Below are 24634 nucleotides of genomic sequence, written 5' to 3'. Positions count from 1 at the left end.
TAACAATAGTCTTCAATTCAGTGTTGGTCTCTGATCTCTGCTTTAGGATTTTAAAGCTACATTTAAACAGGTCAGCTGTAGTATTTTTGCTGTAGTCGACAATACCAGGTTTTGCATGCTGTTCTGTGGTCACAACATGTTAATAACGTGTTTGTCGAGACAACTTCTTCCTTTTAGTGGTCAAACAACTGAATAATACTGCTTAGAAAATATGTCACTCCTAATGGCGTACAACAATCAGCTAAGATTACTGTGTCAGAAAACAGCCTGGATGGATTAGTTTGCTGTTGAAGAGGCTTATTTACTGCAGCAAATTGTTAACAACCAACAAGGGCAGCTAATCCTCCTCCCAAGAAGAGGCAAGGGTGGAGACTAACAATATGGAGCCTTTCCCCCCTGACACATCATAACAGGAGAGGCCACACATGCCACCACTGTCTCTACCCGTCTCCATCACACAGCCATTAGCTTCAGCATCCCAACCTGCAAAGAGAACTAAGAAACAGAAGTCTTGGCTGAGAAGCTGCTTCTTTTTTTTCTTCTGTGAAGAAACATCAACCTATCGTGGATGGGTAAATATGGAATAATTGAGCATCAAAACAACATGGTTGCTCTATTTCAGGGGAAATAGCGCAGATAGCAGAAGAGAAGGATTCAACTTTTCGTCTTTAACAGCCAACAACAGGAGAAAGGAAGGGTGCATTTTGACACTGCTCTTAACAATGTGAAAACAGGCCTTCACTTGGCAGTGAATGAGGCACATTGTTTGACATGTATCTGGGTTAACAACACAAAAGCTGCCATCCTGACCTCACTTGGCACCTGAAATTGCTGGCCTAAGAGTTGGATAAAAGCACACAAATGATCTGGGTGTCAGGTATCTACTGTTGGCAGTGGATATCTGTTCTGGGCTTGTTGGCAGATCCCCACGTTTGTTGATCTGACAGATGAGGGTCCAGAAGGTGGCTTACAGGATGAGGCCAGGCGCCCCACGTGGCCCAGCAGAGATTACAAGCCGCAAGAAGAAGGTAAAGGGATTAGACGCAAAACCCATCCTGCTTTTTTAACCTCGTCACTGTTGTGACACTGACAGGGAAACTCCCGAGCCAGAATTCTATCCGTTCACCGTCTCCGTCCTCTCCTCCCTCCCCGGCAGCTCTGCTCATCCACCCATGCAGCCCCCTCGGTTCTCTAGGAACTCACTGCTGCTGAAAAACTGAACTGGAGCACAGATAGGAGTGGACTGGACAACCTTTTTTTGCTACGGGCTAATGAGCTGAAGAACTTGTCAGCACAGATGAAGAGACTGATGGACATTCTGCTAATGGACTCAAGATAAAGAGACCCTGGATTTTATTGTTGTCTCCAACAAGTCTCTTTACAAATGAAAACTTCGGGCTTGAGAACCACATAAATAAGCGCATCATGCTTTTGAAGTCAGGAATATTCCTCACTCTGTATCTGTTTACCCTCCAAGCAAGTCGAATCAAAGGTAAGAATCCTATAGGGAGGATTGTTTTCCTGTTAATAATTCCCTTTAGTTATTGCCTTTTTGTTGTGTTTGGAGAAAGACATTTTGTTTATTTTCACACAGGTTTCAGTAGATGCAAGTTTCAACAATCTAACTCTCTAAGGCTCCACTTTTAGCCAGTACAGAGCTAATTCATTCAATAACCTATTTAGCCAATAATACATGTCTAAAGGCCTTTTACACACCAGCTCTTAAGAAGGACCAAACTTTGAAATTGAGAAAAGTCACTATTCAAATTATTGTTTTCAATTAGTTAAAGTGTTTGAGATGCACTTCAAGGGCAACATGGTTTTGCAGTTAAAATTGTGCATGACATGATTTATCTTTTTTAAATGTCAAGCAGCCAGCGTGCCATTTTTATGGCCATGACTATTCACTATGAATTATCAAGCAGAGGCATATAATAGATGTTAACGGAGGAAGATAGCATCATTTCGTCAGTGATAACATTTGCCTCTGCACTGGTTATCTTGTTCAGTGTGATGTGCCCGGGTGAGCTCATTATCCCGAAGGAAACAAAAGCCATTCTGTTCCCAGTGTCGCAGGACGCTAATCTTTTCTGGCTTGTAATTCTGCTTTGAGGCCTTTTTGCGGCTGCACTGAGCATTAAGGCCCGCTCCAACACTCCCTCCCCTCACTCAGGCTCTTGTGTCTCTGCATGTGCAAGTCAGATTTCAAGTTGACAAATTTTCCAAAAATACCCATTAAAATGTTGTCTTACTGCCGTGACTATTATAGGAAACACACATGATTTGGCAAATGTCAGACCACCTGCTGAAATGTTTGGAAGTGGAGGATTTACCGGGTGAATGGGTCTGCCTGACACTGAACTGGGGGATCATTTTGCCCACAAAGCTGCAGGCTGAACTGTCAATGCCCACACATTCTTTGCATGTTCTTGGTGTTCGGCCAAATTAAGATTTGTGGAAAACAATATTGTTCATTGTAGAGGTATTTGTTTTCGTGCAAAACAGTGATTCACCGCTTATTTCTTTTCCTTTCTTGCTCTACCAATTTTTCACAATTCTTATTTTAATGCTTATTATCAAATATTGACTAGTAGCACAGCAGAACACATCCAGACCTAAATGCCTACAATTTGACATGAGTCTTAGACCATTGCCGGAGCAACAAGTCCTTTTGAACAAACCTGTATAAGAGCAGACCTTTTGACAGATAACTCTAACATGACCCAGATAGTTTATTTTGAATTACATATTTTTACAATTTTTCATACCCAATTGACCCATATTCTTAGATTCATAATGACGGTGTTTTTATATAGATAATAACATCCAGGTTATTGTAAATTCACCATTGAAATCTTGCCTAACACGTTCAAATAAAATAGACATTTAAAAAAAAGAAATTGTAAAGAAAAATAACCAAAACTAATTTAACCTTAAGAAATGTGAGAGAAAAAGGTCGACACCCTACTCCAAGATTATAACTTTAAAAGACCAATTAGGCCAGGTCATATGTCATTGAATTTGCTTCTGGTTATCACTTTGAATGAATGTGTTTATTCGTCCATGTGGGGAACCTCACACATCAGCCACCAACAGTAATGAAAGTGTGGAAACAGTTTTAGAACAAAATCACACCAGTGACCATGCAAGAACACACCTAACATTTAAGGTCAAGAATGTATGTATTGCCTCAGTGCATGCTGGGATTGTTTACAACTCGCCTACCACATGTAACCACAACCACAACAATTGCACTTAGCTAAGAATATGAATGCTACATTTTGCATTTATGCCAAAATAGGATCGCGATTCAACAAACAAATGTATAAACAGTAGTTTACAAAGATGTACCTTAAAAATCTCCCCTCCCTAAACCAGCGTCTTTATCATCCTTTTACAGTTCACAGACTATCAACTAATCAATCATTGATCAACTAAGCTCATTATTACTGTAATTGTATTATCACTATACATGCATGTTATCCAAATAAGAACTCCATTCTACTCTTATTTCATTATATATATTTTATTTGCATTCACTCTGTTCACCATTATTTTCTTATCTAATACGATACACCTATATATTTTTATTTGTGTATTAAGGGTGGCAGGGCCCATGTGTTTCTTTGCATTAGCAAGCTTATTCACTTGTCTAAAATATACACAACGTTGGAGCCTGCATGTACCCCTTATTTTGTTTATCTTCACAACAATGTTCCATCTCCAGCTAAAAGCTCTCTTTTCTCAGTTACCTTTATTATGTCCCCTTATTTAGAGGAAATAGTCAATTAATTAGGTCGAATGACCGCGAGTCTGCGAGATGGGGTGAATAAATGTAGGCTTATTGTCTTATAAAGTCATTCAAGGTCTGCCACCTGGCATCCCAATGAGTACCTTTCTTTTAAAATAGATTTTTACCAAGGGGTGACTGTTAGTGATGGTTGAGTGACACACTGGCTTGTGTAATGGAGTGGAATGACCTTACTGTCAGGGCGGTCATGCTAGTTTTCTTTTTTACTAAGATGATCAGAAAATGAGGGCACTCCTCCTCATGTGTGCAGCATTTTAGTAATATAATCCGGCAGTGGCTCAGTCAGTAGGGGCTTGGACTGGGAGCCGTAGGGTCGCTGGTTCAAGTCCCCAACCAGACCTAAATATGGAGTATGGACTGCTACTTGGAGAGGTCTCAGTTCACCTCCTGGGCCCTGCCGTGGTGCCCTTGAGCAAGGCACCGGACAACCCCCCAACTTTATTTTTTACATCTATAAAAGGTGTGCTCTCTCTAGCTCTCTCGCTCTCTCTCTCTTTACTCTGTCTCGCTCGCTCACAGAGGCTGTGTGCTCCTCCGTGGCGATGACGGCTTCCGTTAAAAAAATAAAATAAACATAGGCCTATTTGTAAAGTGGGGGGACACAAACGGGATTTCGAAAAGTGTCACTGTTAAACTCCTTATGAAGTGGTGAGGTGCTGCTCCACATTGCTTTTCTTCCCGACTGCAACGCTGTTGTGTGTGTGTGTGAGAGCGTTTCACATGTGTGTATGAGAGATTTTTACATATGTCTGTAAATGATTTTGGTTTCAGTTGTGTGTGTGTGAGCAGGCTCTGATTGGCCATCGGGAGATTCGGGACTTTTCCTGGTGGGCCGCTGCTGTTGGTGGGCTGCTGCCATCGGTGGGCCGCTGGCTCTGGCATAGGTGGGACGTGGACTTTCACAGCGGCGCTGCGCCGGTACCGCATCCGCCGCCGCAAACACCCGGCGGCTCCGGCGCAGCGGCGCTGTGAAAGTCCACTGCCGTTGGGAGTCTCCGGCTGTAACAGTCCACTACCGCCCGCGAAGACCCAGGTTCGATTCTGGCCTGGGGTCCAAAACATGTATTTAAAAAATAAATAAAAAATCTCCCATTCATCGCGTCCTTTTGCGACCCACCTATCACATCCCTGCGCCCCACCAGTGGGGCGCGCCCCATACTTTGAGAAACGCTGGGTTAAATGCAGAGAACACATTTCACTGTGTGAGCTGTGTGCTCTGCATGTGTGACCATTAAAGAGGGTTACATCCCTCCCAATATTATAATACATGGACATATTTCTGTCCCTGTCTGCATATGGCTTGAATATTTTGGTATGATGTGATGTTTTTGTTGACTCCCAAAATCTGCGGGTATCCACCTGCAACTAATTTTAATCTCTTTGAGATTCACTGTGCACGCACATCCTGCTTCAACTGTAATCCTCATGTATGAGTTTCTGCAAATTCACACCATGTGTGAGGTTTTTCAGCACAACCTCACACTGACACTGTGAGCCACTGAGCAGCTTCAGCAGTGCAACGTGGGTCAAGTTGCTCAAGGGCATCTCAACCACTGATCCTGAGGGGGAAGAATGTTACTCATTCACTTTCTCTACACATCTCTGCACTTTCCAATCATTCAAAATGACAACCTTCCAGTCACAAAGGCCCCAGACATTTTTACACTACAGTGAATTTGAAACCTCAAGTTACTCATTGCACCTTTTTTAGTTGTTACAAAATCCCACATGCAGAGGATTTGTCTTCACTCCATTGTATACAAAATAAACTCTAGGATCCTCTGTGTATAATATACCTTTCACTGCAAAGCCAGATGCTAATTATAGGCAGAGCAAGCAGCAGTTAACTTACAGTAAGAGGGCTGGACAGATGCTATTAAGTAACTTGTTGGATTAGGTGTATGTCAAGTTTAATTCTACTCTGTGGTTGTTGGCGTTCAATGCCTGGTTCCTGGTTACACACTTAAAGCTAGATATTTAAAGGGAGCTTCAGTGATTTAACTTTACACTTCCATAACAATGTATGTAAAAGAGGCCCCATCAATTCTAAACTGAACCGGTGTAGCCATGGGTCACTGTATAAAATCACAGCATTTGAAAAAAATGATACTTGATGATGTGTTTCGTTTTACACCAACGTCTACATAACCAAGTGCACAGGATAAGCTTCCTGTCAATATTCAAAGTCCCAAGCCAATTATGAGATAACCCTTGATGACATCACTGTGACATAATCGTGTGTGTTGCTGTTTTCACATGATGCGTGTTACTCCCTGTGTGGTTGATCATACTTTTCCCCCCTGTTTGGGATATTACATGTTTAGCGTTGTGTTGCCGTGAATAATATTGAGTTTGCCTTTATCTATAGGGAGAAAAAGGCAACTTGTCTAAAGTGTATGGCTACTTCACAACAAATCTAATATACCCTTAAAGATAAAGGAAGTTGTACATATATATGTCGGACCAAAGCATGTGCTGATGTAAGATCATGGGGATGCATGTGTTCCTAATAGACACGCATGCATGACACTGTTACCCACTCCTCCTTCCAATTGTTTGTTTTATCTGTGTTATAGGTTTGTCATTGTACTGTCAGACAAACGTAACACATGTCATGGTTAATCTATAACAACTTAATGAATAAGATGAGCACCATTTTTTAAATTTACATTATTGACATATCAAGTAATTCAATTGTTATGTTTTGACATTTGCAACTGTAAAAGAAACAAATAAGTGCTTTGGTTAGGTGCTGCCCTCTGTCAGTTGTTAATTATAATAATTAACACAAAAACCAACAAGAAATGTCACACTAGCATGATCAAGGCAAGGCAAGGCAAGTTTAATTATATAGCAAAGTGCTTTACAAAAATTAAAGACATTAAGAGCATTAAGAAACATATTATAAAATGGCATTTGAAAAACACTCATTTAAAAGCAAAGATAATAAAACACGAATAACAAAGGTACATGAATACAAATTACAGTCCAGTGTAGGGCTGCTCAATTAATCGTATTTTAATCGCAATTACGATTATGGCTTGCAACGATTACGAAAACAACGTAATTTAAATAAAACGAATATATTTATTATTATTATTATATATAATTTTTTTATTAATGCTTTTTTTGTTTTTGTTTTTCAGTTGAGTTATACTTAAAGTTCAGGGTAATCAACTGTTAAAAACATACTGTTCACATTTTTTTTCTCCAATAAATTGATGTTTTCAAAGTAAATGGATAATCGTTTTTAATAATCGTGATATCAATTATTGACCCAAATAATCGAGATTATGATTTTTGCCATAATCGAGCAGCCCTAGTCCAGTGTGAGATACACACATCTGAAATGTTTAGGTCTGAATCTCAATCATTGCTAACTTTTTAGCAGAAATTGTTTTCTTTGACCTCAACTTAATTCCAGCTATCTATGTTACTTACGTCGTATGATAACTCAAGCTGAATACTGTAAAGATTATATTTATTTTCTAAACTTACATTTTCTCTTGTAGAAATACATGACCACGGTTTTTCGGGACTCAGGGATGTGAAGTACCGACACTTTCTAGAATCCTCCAGACCGATCAGACACACCACAAATGTCAGAGCGGAGCAGAATGGACAACGGAATAAGAGGTCGCCGCTCCTCACCACGGGGGTCAAAGTGTGTCCGCAGGAGACGATGAAAGCAGTCATCGGCAGCCATCGGGCCTATTACAAACTCAGAGGTAAACTCTTGTGTAAGCTTATACTAAGTTAGGGTTTATTAATGAAGTAAATGTAACTTTATGCATAATTAGGACATCCAATATGAATTCAATAAGCCTTTCATAAAACATTGACTATCAAATGAGAATAAAGCACTTAATCAAACAATTGGGTAAATAGCGTTCCCTTTTGATGTTTCGGTGGTGCAAAGGATGATAGAAAAACTGAATCTAATCCCCTCAAATATGTATGATTCTCTAAATCTTATGAATGGATGGATATAGTGTGGACATAGTGTAGCACATGATATCATGACGTTATATGCAAATATTCTTTGTCCAAGTGAGATGAATTGTAGATGATTTAAGAGGCAGAGATTGCCACATTTCTTGTTACAATGGAAAAGTAATACGAACTGTTCCACAACAGCCGCTATGGCATAGGATTTTAAAATGAGGCAGATTAATTTGCTGTATTGGATGTAATTGCTTCGTTCCAGAAATTAGTTTGTCAGAGAATACATTTCCTACAGGCATCACGATATTGGACAATGTGGAGCTTGTTTCCCCCACAGAGGAAGATAAAACACAGTTTAGCTCCAGGGGCTCTCTGTGCTCATGATTGTAATATTAGTAAAAATGTCATGGACAGACGAAGAGTTAAATATACAGTTTGACATTTACTGAAACAGGCATTTTTGCCTTTTTGTTCCGTCCCATTTATATCATGTTAAATATATATTGTGATTTATCAAAAACATTGTGTCGAAGGTGAAACTCAGTGAAATGTTTCTGAGGAAACAATAATCTATATATCAAAGCAAACTCTCCAAATACAGACATGCCATCAATCACAAATCCTATTTATCCATAATCCTTTGATATCTCCATGCTGTAATTTCCATCCTTTCTGCCCTTGTTGCAAATACATGTTATGCCATCTCAAGTCATCACAATATATTTTTGTCTAAGTTATTAGATTGTGTCTCATATTTGCACTTATTCCAGTGTTTGCTCGAATATTTTCTGAGAGGAGTCAAAAAGAAAAATCTATAAAATGACATGACATCTCTTTAGTTTGCCAGGAAGCAATTTGGGAAGCGTTTCGGATCTTCTTGGACCGATCCCCGAACTCAGAGGAGTACAGAGCCTGGCTCTACACCTGCCAGCATGAAAACCTCTGCATGGACGACCTGGCCCAGAACTTCAGCAGCTCTCAGGAGCATTTGGACCTGGTGGCCCGCGTGAGTGCAGCACCAACACAGCTGAAATATCTTCACTGACCAGCCTCCTCTCCCGGAATGTGTTCAAACTGTGAGGCAGTTTTAAATCAGCATTCAGAGTGATTGTGAATAACCGGTAACTTTCTTATTTCCAGAGGGTAGCCGAGCAAGCTGAAGTTGAAGGGTACGTTTGTTGTGTACAAGTGTGACTGAACTCAATACAGTTTTAATAAGTTCACAGTTGATGTGTTTAACATTGCAAAGTGGTACATTATTTCCAGTGTGATTTCAGGAGAGGCAATGAAAGTGTCAAACCAACTAAACCTTTTTGCTATCCTACTGTAGCTAGAAAAAATACATTTGGGATACTAGGCAAACAAAAAAATTGGTTTTAAGCTTGAGGATTCTTGAATAACTCTCACATTTGATACAGCAAGTATTCAAAGTGGTCTAACTGCATTTGTAACAAACGTTTTTATTTTCAGAGTTTTTGCTGGAACCACAGAGTCAGGAATTGATTGTGAGTTGAACCCTAACACACAATGTTTAATGAAAGCATTTCAATATGTTTATCATCTTAGAAGCTATCTCAACATTTTCACAACACCATCAAATAATGAGTTGTTTTTGGTCTCAGGCACCTGGACACCCCCAATGATTGTGCTACCAACTGAGGATAACGTGAGTGAACCCACACATGTTTTAACGATCAAAACATTATCAAAATTAGTTGACACTGTCTAACCACAGTCGTTTTCTTTTTTTGCCAGAACGAGGAAGACCCCAACATGATCAAAGAGAACTTTGAGGAGTATGTTATCCATTTCAGTGTCACCATCTCAGATCCGGTGTTCACCAAGCTGCTCAGTGACCCCCAGGCAGTGGAGTACGTTGAAATCAGACAAGAGCTCACAGAAAAGGTAAGAGCCAAGTGTTCAGACCCAAAGTAAATATTAACTGTCTCTTCCTTGCCTTATATACAAACACAGGAACCCACATCCTAGCAGAGCTGTGTTTAAGCAGCTTTTTAAGATGTTACTGAAGGTGAGGAAACTCTGCAAGAAAAGTGAGATGTACTGAGGTTTAAAGTGGACCTATCATGCTATATTTGAATAATATATAGGCCATACCTATATAAAACATGTCTGCAATTTGTTTTCCTTCAAAATACCAAACAGATCATGCATTTTAGCCATGCCTCATTTCACTCTATTTGCTATTTTTTAGCCCTGTTTTTGCAAGGGCTGAATCCGTGAGAAGTCTTCTTCGCTGCTTTTGTGGCAGGCTACAGCGCCACCTACAGGCCTGGCATATGTACTCCAGCGCTTTCGAACGGCAATGGCCGTGGCTGTCTCCTCCTGATAGGTGGAGAGTTGGCCATATAGGCGGAGCTCCTCGTTTCTGACGTCAGAGATATTTCAAATCTGTATCAGTCTGTATCAGATGCGTTGCAGCCCCGTTTTTAGAGATTTGGGTATGGAGGAAAAGAGAGAGGGTTGTGTTTTCTGACACTTGGTGAGTTCCCTGACACACCGGGGACACATATTCATGTATAAAAGATGTACAAAAGTGCATTTTGCATGATAGGTCCCCTTTAAATTACAAACTTTCACACACAGGTTTCTTTTTGGTCATCTGTAACCTCTTAATAAAGCAAAACAATTCATCTGAATGACTCCGTGACTATTCTTCCCTTCTTTCACTGCAGTGTTCATAATGCAACATTCCTTACAATGAACTCAATGTGATTGCCAGCTTCTCTGGCCTTGTATTGTTAAATGTCAAACTCACCGTGATTGATTTAACAGCTTTAAGGTCGCAAACCAGAGGACTTTAGGTAAGACTTCTAAATGACCACAAGCCTGAAATAGTAAGATCTAATCATATAGATTATCTCTGACTAAGAAGGCATTGAAAGAGGCTCTAAACGCAGCTCTTCTACTGGTGTTAAATGACCTGGAAATTGGAATTACACAGTGCAACCACAGAAGAAAGGCAGTTTTGATGTGTTTTTAAAAAAAATATTACCAAAGAAATAAAACACATTTGGGTTCAGGTTCAGTCTTAAAACTTTAATGTCAAGCCTGCAAACATGGTGGAAATGTATTATTTTATTATTTTAAATGTTGTTGCTGGATAGATAAATCAAGATATCATGGCTGTCTACTAACATCAACATTACTTTCCCTTTTGACATGCCGCAAGCCAGCCGCTAATGCTTCCTGTCGTTTCCGAGCCTTTCCCCCCCTTCCTCCTCTGTGTCTTCAGTGTGTCCACCTTTATCTATCACCTGACCTCCACACCCAAATACACACCCGTTCCCAATCTCTCTAATCAGCTCCATTACACTTATACAGGTCACTTCACTTTCTGCTTTTTAGGACCTTAGTGTGTGTCTGCATACCTGTCCACTTTGGATTTTCTGTAAAAGAAAACATATATTGACAAGTCTTTTTTTTTTGTTGCATTTTAGGCACAGTAAATCTTTAAATATAATCGCCTCTGCCTCTCTACCATGCTTTTAGGTTCAATAATACTGAGAAGTGTGACGCAACACATTAGTTATTTTCATTATCATGTTCATGTTATTCTTTTTTCTTTTAGATGCGTCGTGTGTTTGCAGATGTTCCAGGATTCAAAGAGATTCGTGTGCTGGGATATCGGTGGGTGTAGTTTTCGTGATGATTTGTTTTATTGAAGCATTAAAATACTAACAATATCAGGATAAACTATTACATCACCAAAAATCTCCACTATTGGGTTGCCAGTCATCCATTTCCAGTTAGCTATATCTGTTATGAGAGTTTCTAACATGATTGTTGTGTTGCGCAGCTCAGAGGATGTGTCGGTGCGTTATGCTGTGGTCTTCAATGGAGAAACTGAGCTCAACGACGAACCTGATGTTCTTGAGGAGCTTAACATGGACGAGGATACGAATGCTCCTAAACTGAAGCAAATCATCATAAAGGCCTTGAAGCAAGAGACATCACTACCAGTGGACATAGAGACACTCAGCTTTGAGAGTGGTAAGCATGATATCACATTTAACTGAATAAAACATGTATTATCTTGCTCAGAACAGGATTTTAAAACTGTAAGTCTTTTAACTTATCCTTTTCAGTAACCACAATCTACCCAGTTGCGGAGCTTGGCATGAACCCAGTTGAGGACGACACCACAAAGCCATCTACGGAGGACAAATCTCCCACCCGAAGTTTCTTTCCCACTGTGGCAGTGATAGAAAACGCCTTGGAAGCTTTTACAGTCAAACCAGAAACACACACCTTCGTGCCTTTCATCCCAAACATCCTCCCAGAAAGCATTCTTGCCATCACTGATGATGAGACTCCTCTAATGTCCGCAGTAGAGGAGGAATCCACAGAAGAGTCTGCCGTGGAGGATCTGGAGGAGCAGCCGCCAACCGAGCACGTTAACAGCGGTGAGGCTGAACCTGAGGAGCAGGTGACAGACGGTAAGGCTTATTCCACGCTAAGTGTTGTTTTTGAAGTTTAAGTTCAATCAGGAGCAACACATTAAAGAATTCAAAGCTTTATTGAGTAGCCAAACTTTAGATTGAGGTTTAGACTACAATTAGATCTATTGACAGAAAACAGGAAGTACCTCAGGATCGAACCACACTTTCCTGTCATGCTCTGGTACCTTAGTCCTGATTCTGCTGATGGTGGGAAAGGGGAGGGAGGTTGCAGTATTGTCTAGAAACACAAGAGGCTGAAACAGCTGATCGAGCAAATCCCCATGCCAGTAAAAGTAAGAAGTAAAAGTACATTTCAATCTTCTTTTAGTGGTGAGAATGATCTAAAAGTGATTGGATAATAGTAAGAAAATAGAAAGGATCTGGAAAGTAACTGACTGGTGATGGGAAATTAAAGAGATAATAAAGTTATGAATAACTAAACTGGTCTAACTAAGGGAACTTAAACTTTCCTCCTTAATGTTATTTTATCATTATTTAACAACGCTTTATTCGATTTTTCTAGTATTGATCCACACTTATTGGGTGATGAGAAGTATCTTTTCCTTTTTTATCCAAGTTCACACATTATGTAAGCTCTTATGTAGCTCCAACACGAACAGTTAATTTAACTGGGTATTAAATGTTCAACTTAGTTTTAAATTATTACAAGTGTCACAAGAAATCCACATTTTCCACTTTCTAGTGACATATTAAAGTAACTGGATTCTGAATATCAGCACAGCACTGTCCAAATAAAGAGTGATCCATTTTGTTCCTTTCCCATCATATCTGCACAGAACACTCGCCTCTCAAAGGAAATGGAACCGGCAGCACAATTAGACTCGATGGTTCAGTTTTGCACATGGAGATGCTCCCTGCTGAGGCAATACATCATATTAAAGCCCATTAACAAGCAGCCGCCTGCTTGTGCTTGAGTCATTACAAACTCATGCTGTGCGGACAAACTTTGTTCAAACCTGCAGAACTTCATTTTCTAGTAGCAAATCTAAAGAAACCATATGTATCAGGCGTGTCAAGCTGAGTTTCATGTATGAAATGATGCACTAGACATCTACTGCGCAGCATTTCAAATTGATGGATTTGTGGCGCCATTAAAAAGCTTTGCATTAAAATATTGAAGAAAAAAAAGAAAGCGAAGCCTCACATGAAAAACCTGAAAAAATATATATTTACTGGCAGTTTTATTCAACCAATTGCGTAATGACCATGCTTCTGCTTCCAGTCTTAGCACTACGCTATGTTAGTTGCCACCTGGATCTATTCTTAGTTCAGAAACATGAGTGGTATCAATCTTTTTATCTTACTTTTGGAAGCAAATCTAGCTCCTTAACCTGTAGTCAAATCATCAAAGCAGTGAGATGTAATGGTTATAGTTAGTTAGTGGTTACCAGTGGCGAACCGTGGCTATCACAACTGGACCTTCTGTAGACACCCCCCCCCCCTCCAAATCAATATATGATTGGTTGATCAAACTGTCAGTCCAAACGTACGCTCTCATTCAGTGCAACGGCCAGGGCATTCTATCAAGGATGTAGAATACCTTGGTTGAAGGATATTCTACCCAGGGACCCAGAACAAGATCTGATTGGTTGCTTTATTTTCTAACACAAAACTACTGAAATGCGTAGTGTATGGTCCGAGAAGGACAAACAAATCAACGTAACACTGTAATATTACAGATAAACAACACGGATACGATTCTCATTTATTCATTTTATATACATTTTATTTATTTAATTAAATCGATTTTTTAAAAATGTTTATCTGAGTGTTCCAGGGTATTCTCTGAATACCTTGAAGGTCCTGACGGTTCGCCACTGGTTACCTATCTGCTAAAACAACTAACATGATGCATGAGTGTCGAGCTTAAATTACACTAACACCTTTGTATAACTACTACAACAATAGCTGGTCTATCTCTATGTTGCTTTTAAACAAAACAACTAATTCTTCAATTAAAACTTGTTTTCTGATGTCTTATTTTACAAGAATCTGAACCAGAAGTTACTGAAGAACATCCCTTAGCACCTCCAGACTTCCAACCAGAAGAGACTACGGTCCCAGTGTCAACACCATCATCTCAGGAGGATGTTGTCCAAGGCATTGAACCAGAAACAGAAGAGGAATATTTGCCTTCCCCTTCAGAGAGTGGCGAGGACCGGGCTGAGTCTGGTGGAGACCTGCCTCCGGAGAACTCCAACATTCAAGACGATGTAGGGTCGAGTCAGAACGGGACGGAGGAGAACACGATCGACTCTCTGGAAGAGGAGAGCGGCAGTGGATTGTCCTCAGAGTCTGACGAACACCCGTACGGATCCACGGCATCACCTGCCGTGAGGCAAGGCAGCACCCCTCTGATGGCCGCCGTGGACGCGGGCAAAGAGTTAGTGGTTTTCTTTAGCTTGAGGGTCACTAACATGATGTTTTCTGACGACCTGTTCAACAAGAGCTCCCCAGAGTATAAATCACTGGAGCATACCTTTCTTGAGCTGGTAGGTACACACGCTTTTGTGCTGGATATCATGGTTTTGCATGCTTTGTTTTCATATTTGCTTTCATAGCCCAAGCTGAAATGTGTGTCAAAAGTATTTGTTTATGTTTAAGAGATAGAACTACATATTTAACCGTAGCCCCAAATTGGTGCTTACTCTAAATCTGTTTGTCCTGCAAAGGTAAGGATGCACTTTGCAGTGAGCCTTATGCGCAATCTTTTTTTATCATTAAAGGGACAGGTAATTTTATGGTTTTATATTTTTTCTTCAACAAATTATTTTTTTGTATCAAACTGTTATGAGGATTTATTTTCAGATGAGCCATTGTGGCAACATTATAAAGAAATAATTCTGTTTCACTCAGACACAGCACTCTGGGTCCAGAAACTCGCCAAACCCTGGAGCTCACAGTAAATCTGGGCCTAGGAGACAGAAGATTTTAGCCTCCATACCGGTATTTCTTCCATATTGGAACTACATTTCCAATGCCTCAGAGAGAGCATGACTTTTCTATTTCTTATCTAACCTTTTCAAAATGCAGTATCTAACAATCTGAGAGCACCTCACCTTTCTGAAAACAGTTAACTTTAGTTTTCAGTTTTTCTTTTGACCTTACATTAGACGTTTTACCTTTCTGCTGCAGCTACTCATGTCTGTTATCAAAGCTTGCTTTTGTGTGTTTGCCTTAATTTTGTTGTGCTAACGTTTTGTCTTTATCAGGGAATGTTTTGATTCTGTTTTATATATTTTAGCTTGTCTTTTTGTACGATTTGTGTCCGCAAAGGAAGTGTAAAAAGTTCTGGGCTATAAAAATCCAAAGATTTTTTAAAGAGATGAATACGTTAACAGTCTTAATGATTCAATATGTAGCTAGAGCCATCAGCCAGTTAGCTTAGCATTAACACTGGAAATAAAGCAAATAGCTAGCATGACTCTTTACAAAAGTAACACATTGGTCTCTGATACTGTTGACAGTGACACCCCTGTTGAATCACAAATTCAAATTGTACACAAGGTGGATTTTGTTACATTTGCACAGTCAGGCTAGCTGTTTCCCCTGTTTCAAGTTGTTATGCTAAGCTAACGGTCTGCTGTCTGTAGGTTCATATTTAGTGGACACAGAGTGATGGTGAGAGTGGTATCAATCTTCTCGTCTAACTCTTGGCAACAAAGCAAATAACTTTGTTTCCACAAATGTTTAATTATTTCCTCATACAACATTGTAAGTAATACCACTGATGTCATTTGTTTGTACAGACAAGCTCTCTGCTGTGTGAAGCACACACTTGTCATTATATATCAGCTGTTGGGCTTTATGTTTGTGTTCATGTGTAGAGTTTACATCTGATTGCTGTTTTTGTGTGTCTATCACATGGACCACTGTGTTTGTGCATGTTTTGAAGCCTTAAAGATACATTTGTTAAGTGAATTAATTAATGTGGAGCTGAGCAATGTGATCATAGGTTTACTTAAGCTACAAAGAAAATCATGCAGTTTGATGCATTTAATGATGCAAAAATGTTGCTTTGTACATGGTAAAGGGCTAGCCAGGAGTAGTCTGAATCCTGAGACTTCTGCCTTAGTCATGTGGGACTGTAGAAGGTTTGTGACTTGTGGTAAGAAGCTTTGAGTAATTCTGGTCGGTTCCAGCAGCACACACATTGTGCTATTAATGGTTCCAATCGGCTTAGTGAGACATCAGTCAAGATACATCTGTACGCATGTTGGTCATTTGATGTTATTGACATAGTATTTGTATGTAATACTATAGGCAACAAGACAATGCAATAAAATAGAACGGTTGAGGTCATTTTGTTTTGGAGCTTTTGTGTGAATGCACATATTGCGAATCAATACTGTAATCTTCCCGTTTGTTTTGGCAAATAGGCCACATTGCTCTTTTTCTCTCTGAAGAACAGTTTAAATTTGCATTAGCAGCTGGTAAGTAGGTAGGGATCCTGAACCTTATTAGCGTGCATCAAAGAATGAAGCATCACTTGACATTGTTATTTAGTTTCAAGACCTACCCCGAGGTTAAATAAGGGGACGTATTTTTAGGCTTGTGCAGAGCGATCTGTTATATAAAGACCTTGGCCTCAGACTGAGGAAGTGCCTCGATACAAATTGGATTGTGTGTTTTCTGCAATGCCATGGGGCTGAGGAGATGTGTGCTACTACAGGTGGGCTTAGTTTTCTGATTTATTCTGGGTGGTATGATAGTTTTTTAGTTAAGGAAAATGGTTCATAATAGGTTTTATTTTTTAGAACATCTAAAGGATTTTCACTAAATAGTTAGAGTTCTATACAAGACGGAATGGTTTTATAGATTAATGTTATGAACCATTTTTGTTTTGTATTTGTATCCTGGAACAGAAAGCTAGTTTCTTATTTGTTTTCATGTCTTGTATAGGAAGAACAAAATAATGTCTGCACTGGATTAGAGAATACAATGGGTAGTACATATTTTTAGAGGCACATTACACAAAGATGCATATGAGAGGCAAACATCTGAATCAATAATGAAAACAACACTCCATCTCCAATCGTAATGGTTGCCCAAACTGTGGTTACTTGAGCTTTCCTCATTAATCAACTTGTTAAGCTTCCCGGCAAAACTAATGTGGTCAGACGTTTGAGCTGGTAAGTATTTGCCGTATACTGTCTATTCGCACTTCCCGTTAGGAATAGTATTACTTCCTTTTAAATGGGCTATTCAGGCAGAGTAGAAACATGCTTGAGATTGTTTATACATCACTGAAAAGCTAGAAAGTGAAAGAAGAAATGTAAAATAATATATAAATATATTCTGCAGCCCATTTAAATGGACATAATGGAATGTTTTACTGGATATTGCACCCCATTTATGACACTGTACATCCACTGTCTCATATATGTGTATACATATATATGGACTATTAGCCTGCAGTGGCTTGCAATTCCCAGTGTTTTCCTTGGCCTCCATTACTCCTGTACCTACTGGTTTGTGAAGCAACCAATACAATTGGACATGGAGATTGGAATGACTTTATTTGCCACAGTAAATCATTTTCATGGCAGCTTAATATTTTGTATGACTTTTCTTTTTTTTTCTCAAAATGAGAGAAGGGAGGTATCATAGTTTTTTAAAAACAAGAACCAGTAGATACAGTGGTGTAACCTCAGAGAAGCATGTGATGGTGTCAGAGAGCAAAATGATGGAAGTGTTGGTGTGACGCTGTCTGCGGTGTTGTTCCTCAGTTCACCATACACACTGCACTGAGGTTTGTTGTGTTTGCTTTGACCTTGTGATGAAGGCCACAGAGCTACAGATTGGTATCTAATTTACACTGGATGTGAAGTGGCTGACATTTTGCATTGAGACAAATGGATGGCTTTGCACTGCAGGCTGTTGTCCATTTGTCTGGGCTGTTGGCCCTTCGTGTGCTTTCTCGGAGACTATTAGCGGTAGGGAACTAGCTCCCAGTCTGCCAGTGATAAGTGAAGTAACCTGATCAGAGCAGAGCTCCTTAAGGCCTCTTATCTCCTACTCCACAGCCAGGCCAGCTAAAGCAGCGTAATCTCCCGCTCTCACACTGCAGCTGTTTGATGTTGGCCTGGGCCGTAGTGAACGTGAAGTGGCTGGAAGGAGAGCGGCTCAGATCGATGAACATTGATGCGGGTCCATTACCTCAGTTGGTTGACTTCCTTCCCCTCCTAAATATCAGCAGTCATCAGTCAGAGTCCATAGCCTTTAGAGCTTGTTTTCTCAGTTATCTGAGCTACGTCTTGAGACTTGGAATATTTTTAGTCTGTGTGGAAAACTTAAATGATTAGTGAGAATGTGGATGCATAAACTTGATTTAATCAGAACAGTTTTATAAGTTGTAAAACTGTATTTCTTCATCATTATTTCATTTGAAATCAATGGATGTTATTGCTATTCTGCAAAGCTAGGCTAACTTGGTATAACAGATATTGAAATACTAATAAGTTTGTTGATTTATTGGAAACGGACAAGCGAAAGTAAAGTGTTTCTAAATGAGCACCATCTACCCTGTGTCACTGCAGTTTTGTTTTTTCTGTTTTGCCCACAACCTTCCACATTTCTTTGGCATTTAAGATCAAGTCTTTGCTTCAGCTTTGTAAGTCAGTGTAGGTGGGATAATGCAGAGATACTTAACCTGACAATGTATTGTGCATGTGTTACTGTAAGTCACTTAAGATAAAAGCCTTCACTAAACATCATGTATTATAGATTTATTTGGAAATTGCGATGCATACAAGTCTTTTTAAGTGTCTCATCTTTTCATCATGTGTTCCCGGGCTCTTCCTCAACTAGAAATAGCACCTTCTATGTTTGTATATTAATGCCTTTAAACCTAACCCTAATTATGTTCTAGATCTAATTACAAAGTCAGCGCAGTAATGGCAGGATTTCATGCTTGCATCAACATTTAATTATGAACTATTCATAGCATTCACACTGTAAAAATGTGACTTGAATAATTCAATATCAGCAGTGCTACGACAACCTCGGTCCTGTCGATGTCGGAGTTAAACCACGGGTAAATGTGGTCTCTGCTGAACGGGTTGATAACTTCTCTGGGGGGGAAACAGATCTTTACTGATATTAATCTGACATAATTTCATAACCTAAATATCCAAGAGGGACACTTTGTTCTCCTAATTTTAAGAGAATAATTCCCTTTTTACCCTGTAACATGAAATCTTGATTGAGTGCTGCTTTCAAGGAATATTCCCACTGATAACTAACTACATAAAGACTATACTCTTTTTCAAATGAGGAATAGAGTACATCCTCTGCAAAAAGTAAAGAGAATAGTTCAATAAACAGATTAAATAAAATAAGATAATAATTTGCTTTCTTCTTTCTTACCCGCAGCTTCTGCCTTATCTGCAATCCAATTTGACTGGATTCAAGCAACTGGAAGTTCTAAACTTCAGGAACGGCAGCGTTGTGGTGAACAGCAAGATGAAGCTGGACAAACCGGTACCTTACAACGTCACAGAAGCTGTTCACTGCGTGCTCGAAGACTTCTGCAACGCCGCTTCCAAACGGCTCGACATCAAGATTGACAGTCGCTCCTTGGAAATAGAACCAGGTGAAACGTCGTCACCTATTCAGTAGAATCACTGTTGTGTCCTGTGTGATTACAGGATGTAGAACTCAGGCAGAGAAAAGAAAAGATGTTTATTCATGCTACAAGGTCAGAGCTCCTGTCCACATCACGCTTCCCTCACTCTGCAGTCTGTAGGTGATGCTCAGTAGAAATAGACAATTTCATGACTCTATGTAACCTTATTAAATGCATTATTGGGTTTGCAGACACTATCATTCACATCCATCAAAATGCTCTTTAATTTCTCGGATTCATTGAGTTACAAACTGCGTTAATTTTAATGAGCCTCCCCCTCTCTGCACTTTATTTCTTCTAAACCTCTCTCCCCTTCCCCCCCTCCTCTCTGCTGGTTTCAGCCGACCAAGCAGAGCCCTGTAAGTTCCTGGCCTGCAACGATTTCTCCCACTGCACGGTGAACCGCAGGACCGGAGAGGCAGAGTGTGTGTGCGTCCCGGGATACTCCATCGTGGACGGCCTGCCGTGTCAGAGCGTCTGTTCTCTGCAGCCCGACTACTGCCTGAACGACGGCCTGTGTGAAATAATCCCAGGGCACGGAGCCACCTGCAGGTACACAGATGCTGACGAATGGAAGGAAACACAGATCGCAAGACTTCAGTTTTACATTTTGAAGTACAATTTTCCAAAGTATATCATAAGTTTTAAAGGTCACCTATTCTGCAAAATCCACTTTCTCATGTCTTTTCTGCATCAACATGTGTCCCCTCTGTGTAAAGAGATTCTGAAAGTTTCAGGAAAAAATATTGGCTCACTTTTTATCCTGATCCATTTATATAAAAACCTGTCTGAAAATGAGCTGATAAAATGTTGCCCACTTTATGTCATAACGATTTTTTGGCTTGTGTAACCATTAGCCAATCACCAACCAAGGTAACCCCCCACCTTATCACATGAATCTCCTCCTAGAGCACCATTGTGTTCTTTTTAACCAAATATCTCGCAGAGGGGCGTGGGGAGTGGCTCCTTATTTTCATCTAAAGTAACAGACAGAGAATCAGCCCTTTTGAAACAGGGCTGAAACAGAGGGGATTATGGGATGCTGCAATGCATGATCTGTTTGGTATTTGGAGCCAAACACTTCAGAGACATGTTTTGTATATATCTGAGACCTATAATATATTGATGAAAAACAGTATAATAAGGGACCTTTAAATTCCTTTGTATTACTTTGCATTCATTTAACTATTTCATTGCATTACTCTTTAAGTAAGAACGTTTCAGTTCAAGCAGGGACTGTGTTATAAAAACCCTTCTTGATGGTGCATTCAAAGACGTTCAAGATTGGAGAGTTGACTGCTGAGAAATGAGAAACATTGCATTCTAACAAATTGCCTTTTCACCATGTTGAGTACATGTTAATGATGTAAAGAGGATCATGTGGATCCATTAGTTTCCCTCAATTATTATTTCTGTCAAGCAGCCAGCTTATAAATAGTGGATGTCTTAATTCACCAAGAAGAACATGAAGAACAACTTGGCTTTAGATGTAAAAGCTGATGATCTAAAGATTTGATATATTCATGTTGAAAACAGGATGTTGTGGCAAATCAAGGCTCATTCAGTTTCATTTGAATTTAAAAGTATAGAATTATCACGAAAACATCTGTAATGTTTTAATTGGTTGTCAGTTTTATGTGAATGTAGGACTACATCATGATGAATTTATTAAAGTTGCACTACTTCCCAGACGGTAGGAGTGATAATGATGTGCATACTGTTGCGTTGTGCTTACAGCAGGGGCGGTTCTAGGGGGGGGGGGGGGGGGGGGGGTTCAGGGCCCCCTAACACTGACCTCCCTGTGGCACCCCTAACAATGAAAAGTTTTTTTTTTTTTTTTTTTTTAAATGTATATTTTCTGGTACTCGGTTTGCCAAAGACCGCAGGATTTTGTTTCTGTAATGTGAGATTGTGCAGACACCCTTATGTAAAGTAGAGATGTTCATTGCCTTTATTTTTATATAAATATGGTGTTAGTGCAAACATTGCACTATAACTTAAGCTGAAGCTAACAGTAATAACTATAAGATCTATCTGAAATAAATAAGTGTACTGAAACAAATACCAATAACTGTATTGCATTGTTTTCTTATGCGCAATTACTTCATACTGTCTAGTTCTCTTTTTCGTCCTACATTTATTGTGCCCCCCTCAGAAAATAACTGGCCCCCCCAGTCAAATTGGTCTAGAACCGCCACTGGCTTACAGGGCGCTTCTCTCTGATCTATGTGCGTTTCTTATCTCTTCCAGATGCCCTGTAGGTAAATACTGGCACTACCACGGAGAGCGCTGCGACGAGCTGGTGTCGGTGCCCATCGACCCCCCGCTAATTATAACATGCCTCGTGGGAAGCCTCTGCTTTGTTTGTGCCATCATTGGCATTTTGCTATTCATTAACAAGAAATGTATAAGGCCCGTAAAGGCTATCACCTTGGTGTAAGTACAAGTCTTTTTATTCAACATCTTTAGTCTCAGCTTGTTACCTTTGCAGTGATTTTGTGATGTGTTGTATTCTCATTGGTGCCCCCCCCCCAAATCTCCTTTACATTGTAGGCACAGCCTTGCTCCCTATGCCTTTGAGAATACTTTGAGGGTGAACCCAGTATTTGAGAATGATGATGGTGTCTTAACTCAAGTGTCCACATTGCCATACCCTTCAAGCTCTACCTCCTCCCAATCCCAGCAGTCTGAACAAGAACATTTTCCCTCAATTGAAAACATACATCTGAGTATTGAGGTATACGCTTCCTGTGCACAAATAACTAAACTACTAACCTCAACTCCACTAATATAAACTAATACATTCTAACAAACTCTCTGCAACAAATTGGCTTGTTTTCTTTCCTCTCATCCTCCTTACGTTTTATTTTTGTGCATTTAGAGCTTTATATTCACTGCCCTGAACTGCCACAGTCAATCACATTCTCTAACTTTTAGGTGTCCCATCCTAAACTTTGAGGACTTTTGATGCAAGTCCAACAGTGGTGTATAGTTTTAACAGTGAGCTCTGGGTAGTTGCTGTAGGTCTAATCTCCCGTGGTAGATCTTTCTCTCCTGCAGATCCCTCTACCAGTGATTTTGCAGGCCTTTGTTCACATTGCCTCTGGCTCTATCATATATTAATGACGCATACTGTCTCCTCTTGTTTCCACAGATACCCCGACAACTCTACACCACAAGATCAGAAAAGTTAGTCTCAGAAATAGTGGACTTCCATCACTGTATACCGCACAACGAGGTGAGGACAAGGGGGACATCTGATTGTTGATTTAAAGATACAACATCCTATTGGAAAAGTTAAATGGAGAAATTGTGTGTTGTAATGAAACCCACTAAGAAGAAAATATCTCAGAGACCTTTTACTACAGACATTCAAGGAGAATTGTAAGTGTTTCTTACAATAACCTTTTTTATATCAAATATTTTACAGCTCTATGATTCGAACAAAGGTAAAACTCCTGTGCGTCATGCAGCCATCGCTGATTCTTCACCGATAAACCGAATCAATGTTGAAATAATCAAATATTAACCTTCAAATGATTTCCATGGTTTGAACTCTTGGTGCTCCTGCAAATGAAAAGAGCCCCTTTTTCGAGTTTAAGTGAATATTTGATTGATTTTATAAAAAGCAGATATCTTGTAGATGTACTTATAAGAGTGTTCTGTAATTTATTGTATCATTTAATTATCCTTCTTGTCTCCTCTAGACATGGCGACCCCCAAATGAATACAGGACGTGCTGTATGTTAAAGTCCTCGGATAGCGAATGCTTTGAAGAAACAGTGTGACGGCACCGTGTTCGTTTGAGGAGCGGCCGACACTGTGAGCAAAGACTGAAGCTACTGTTTAACTGTATTATGGGATGTAACTCTGTATAAGTATTGAAATCTATTGTTCATAGTGATCGAAACGTCTCGTTAGACAGAGAGCTATGGATGTCAAGGTGAAAGACTTAGGTTGTCTTAAAGTGGAACCTCGTATTTATTCTATATATTGAATGGTAGGAGCATTTCCTGTGTACCCTTTGCAGAGGCGGTTCTTTCCTCACAATGAGGTATTTATTATTTACAGACTGATACACATGGTGGTATCTTAAGGTTAGACTGTAACATGTTGTTTATTTGACTGTTAATGCTTTACTTTGGTTGTTTCCCCCAAAACAGAATGAATGTATAGGCTGTTGATTTGGGTTATAACATGTTGTTTATAGAACTGTTGGCTGCTAACCTGTATTTTTCAGTCTGTCCTTCTCAAAACAACTCTTCCAACTAATCACCTCTGTTTTGAGATCTGGATTTTTTTTACACATTTTGCATTTAAAAGCAAACAAATAAAAATGTTTTTGCATTAAAAATAAATTGTCTGTTTTTTGACATCTTAAAGATGTCTGAGCTTCATTGTGTCAAATTAAAAAGTTGTTATTGATGAGTTAAAGTATGAAGTCAACCATCTCTGTTTGAGGAAAGTACAAAAAGTGTTTGAATGCAAGTCAAGGACACGTCTACTTAACAATTGTTGCTTCAAATTCAAAGGTGTAGCTCCAACACCTATAATATTAAGAAATCTGCACTGAAGAGGCCCTTAAGTACAAAACATGTTGGCAGTCAAATCAAGGTCCACTTAAGGTTCATACATTTCTTTTTTTCTATGTTTATAAGAGAAAAATATCAAGTAAATGTCGACAAAAGAGAACCTTAAATCTCTTTTAATCCACTTGATGACTTAATGTGAGTGACCTAAGCTTAGTGACGACATCAGCCTCACATTAGC

General features: G+C 39.6%; 1 protein-coding gene across 5 annotated transcripts; it reads left to right on the top strand.

Moving 5' to 3' along the window:
* The first annotated feature begins 402 nt into the window (after window positions 1-402).
* impg1b (interphotoreceptor matrix proteoglycan 1b) lies at window positions 403-24189 on the top strand. Of its 5 annotated transcripts, XM_034221936.1 has the most exons (18): window positions 403-1492; window positions 7324-7539; window positions 8596-8762; window positions 8897-8925; window positions 9227-9261; window positions 9379-9422; window positions 9512-9661; window positions 11346-11404; window positions 11574-11767; window positions 11863-12213; window positions 14227-14729; window positions 15094-15183; window positions 19612-19831; window positions 20206-20416; window positions 22115-22300; window positions 22418-22601; window positions 23019-23102; window positions 23572-24189. In XM_034221936.1, the coding sequence occupies exons 1-18, from the start codon at window positions 1426-1428 to the stop codon at window positions 23650-23652; spliced, it is 2871 nt and encodes a 956-aa protein (XP_034077827.1). In that variant the 5' UTR covers window positions 403-1425; the 3' UTR covers window positions 23653-24189. The 5 variants fall into 5 exon arrangements, with proteins under 5 accessions (XP_034077827.1, XP_034077828.1, XP_034077829.1 ...); XM_034221937.1 differs by lacking the exon at window positions 15094-15183; XM_034221938.1 differs by lacking the exon at window positions 22418-22601.
* The last annotated feature ends 445 nt before the right edge of the window (window positions 24190-24634 follow it).

This window comes from Gymnodraco acuticeps, unplaced genomic scaffold (assembly GCF_902827175.1).
Source record: "Gymnodraco acuticeps unplaced genomic scaffold, fGymAcu1.1, whole genome shotgun sequence".
NCBI lineage: Eukaryota > Metazoa > Chordata > Actinopteri > Perciformes > Bathydraconidae > Gymnodraco > Gymnodraco acuticeps.
Note: the sequence above shows the minus strand (reverse complement) of the source record. Positions and strands in the feature narration are given on the sequence as shown.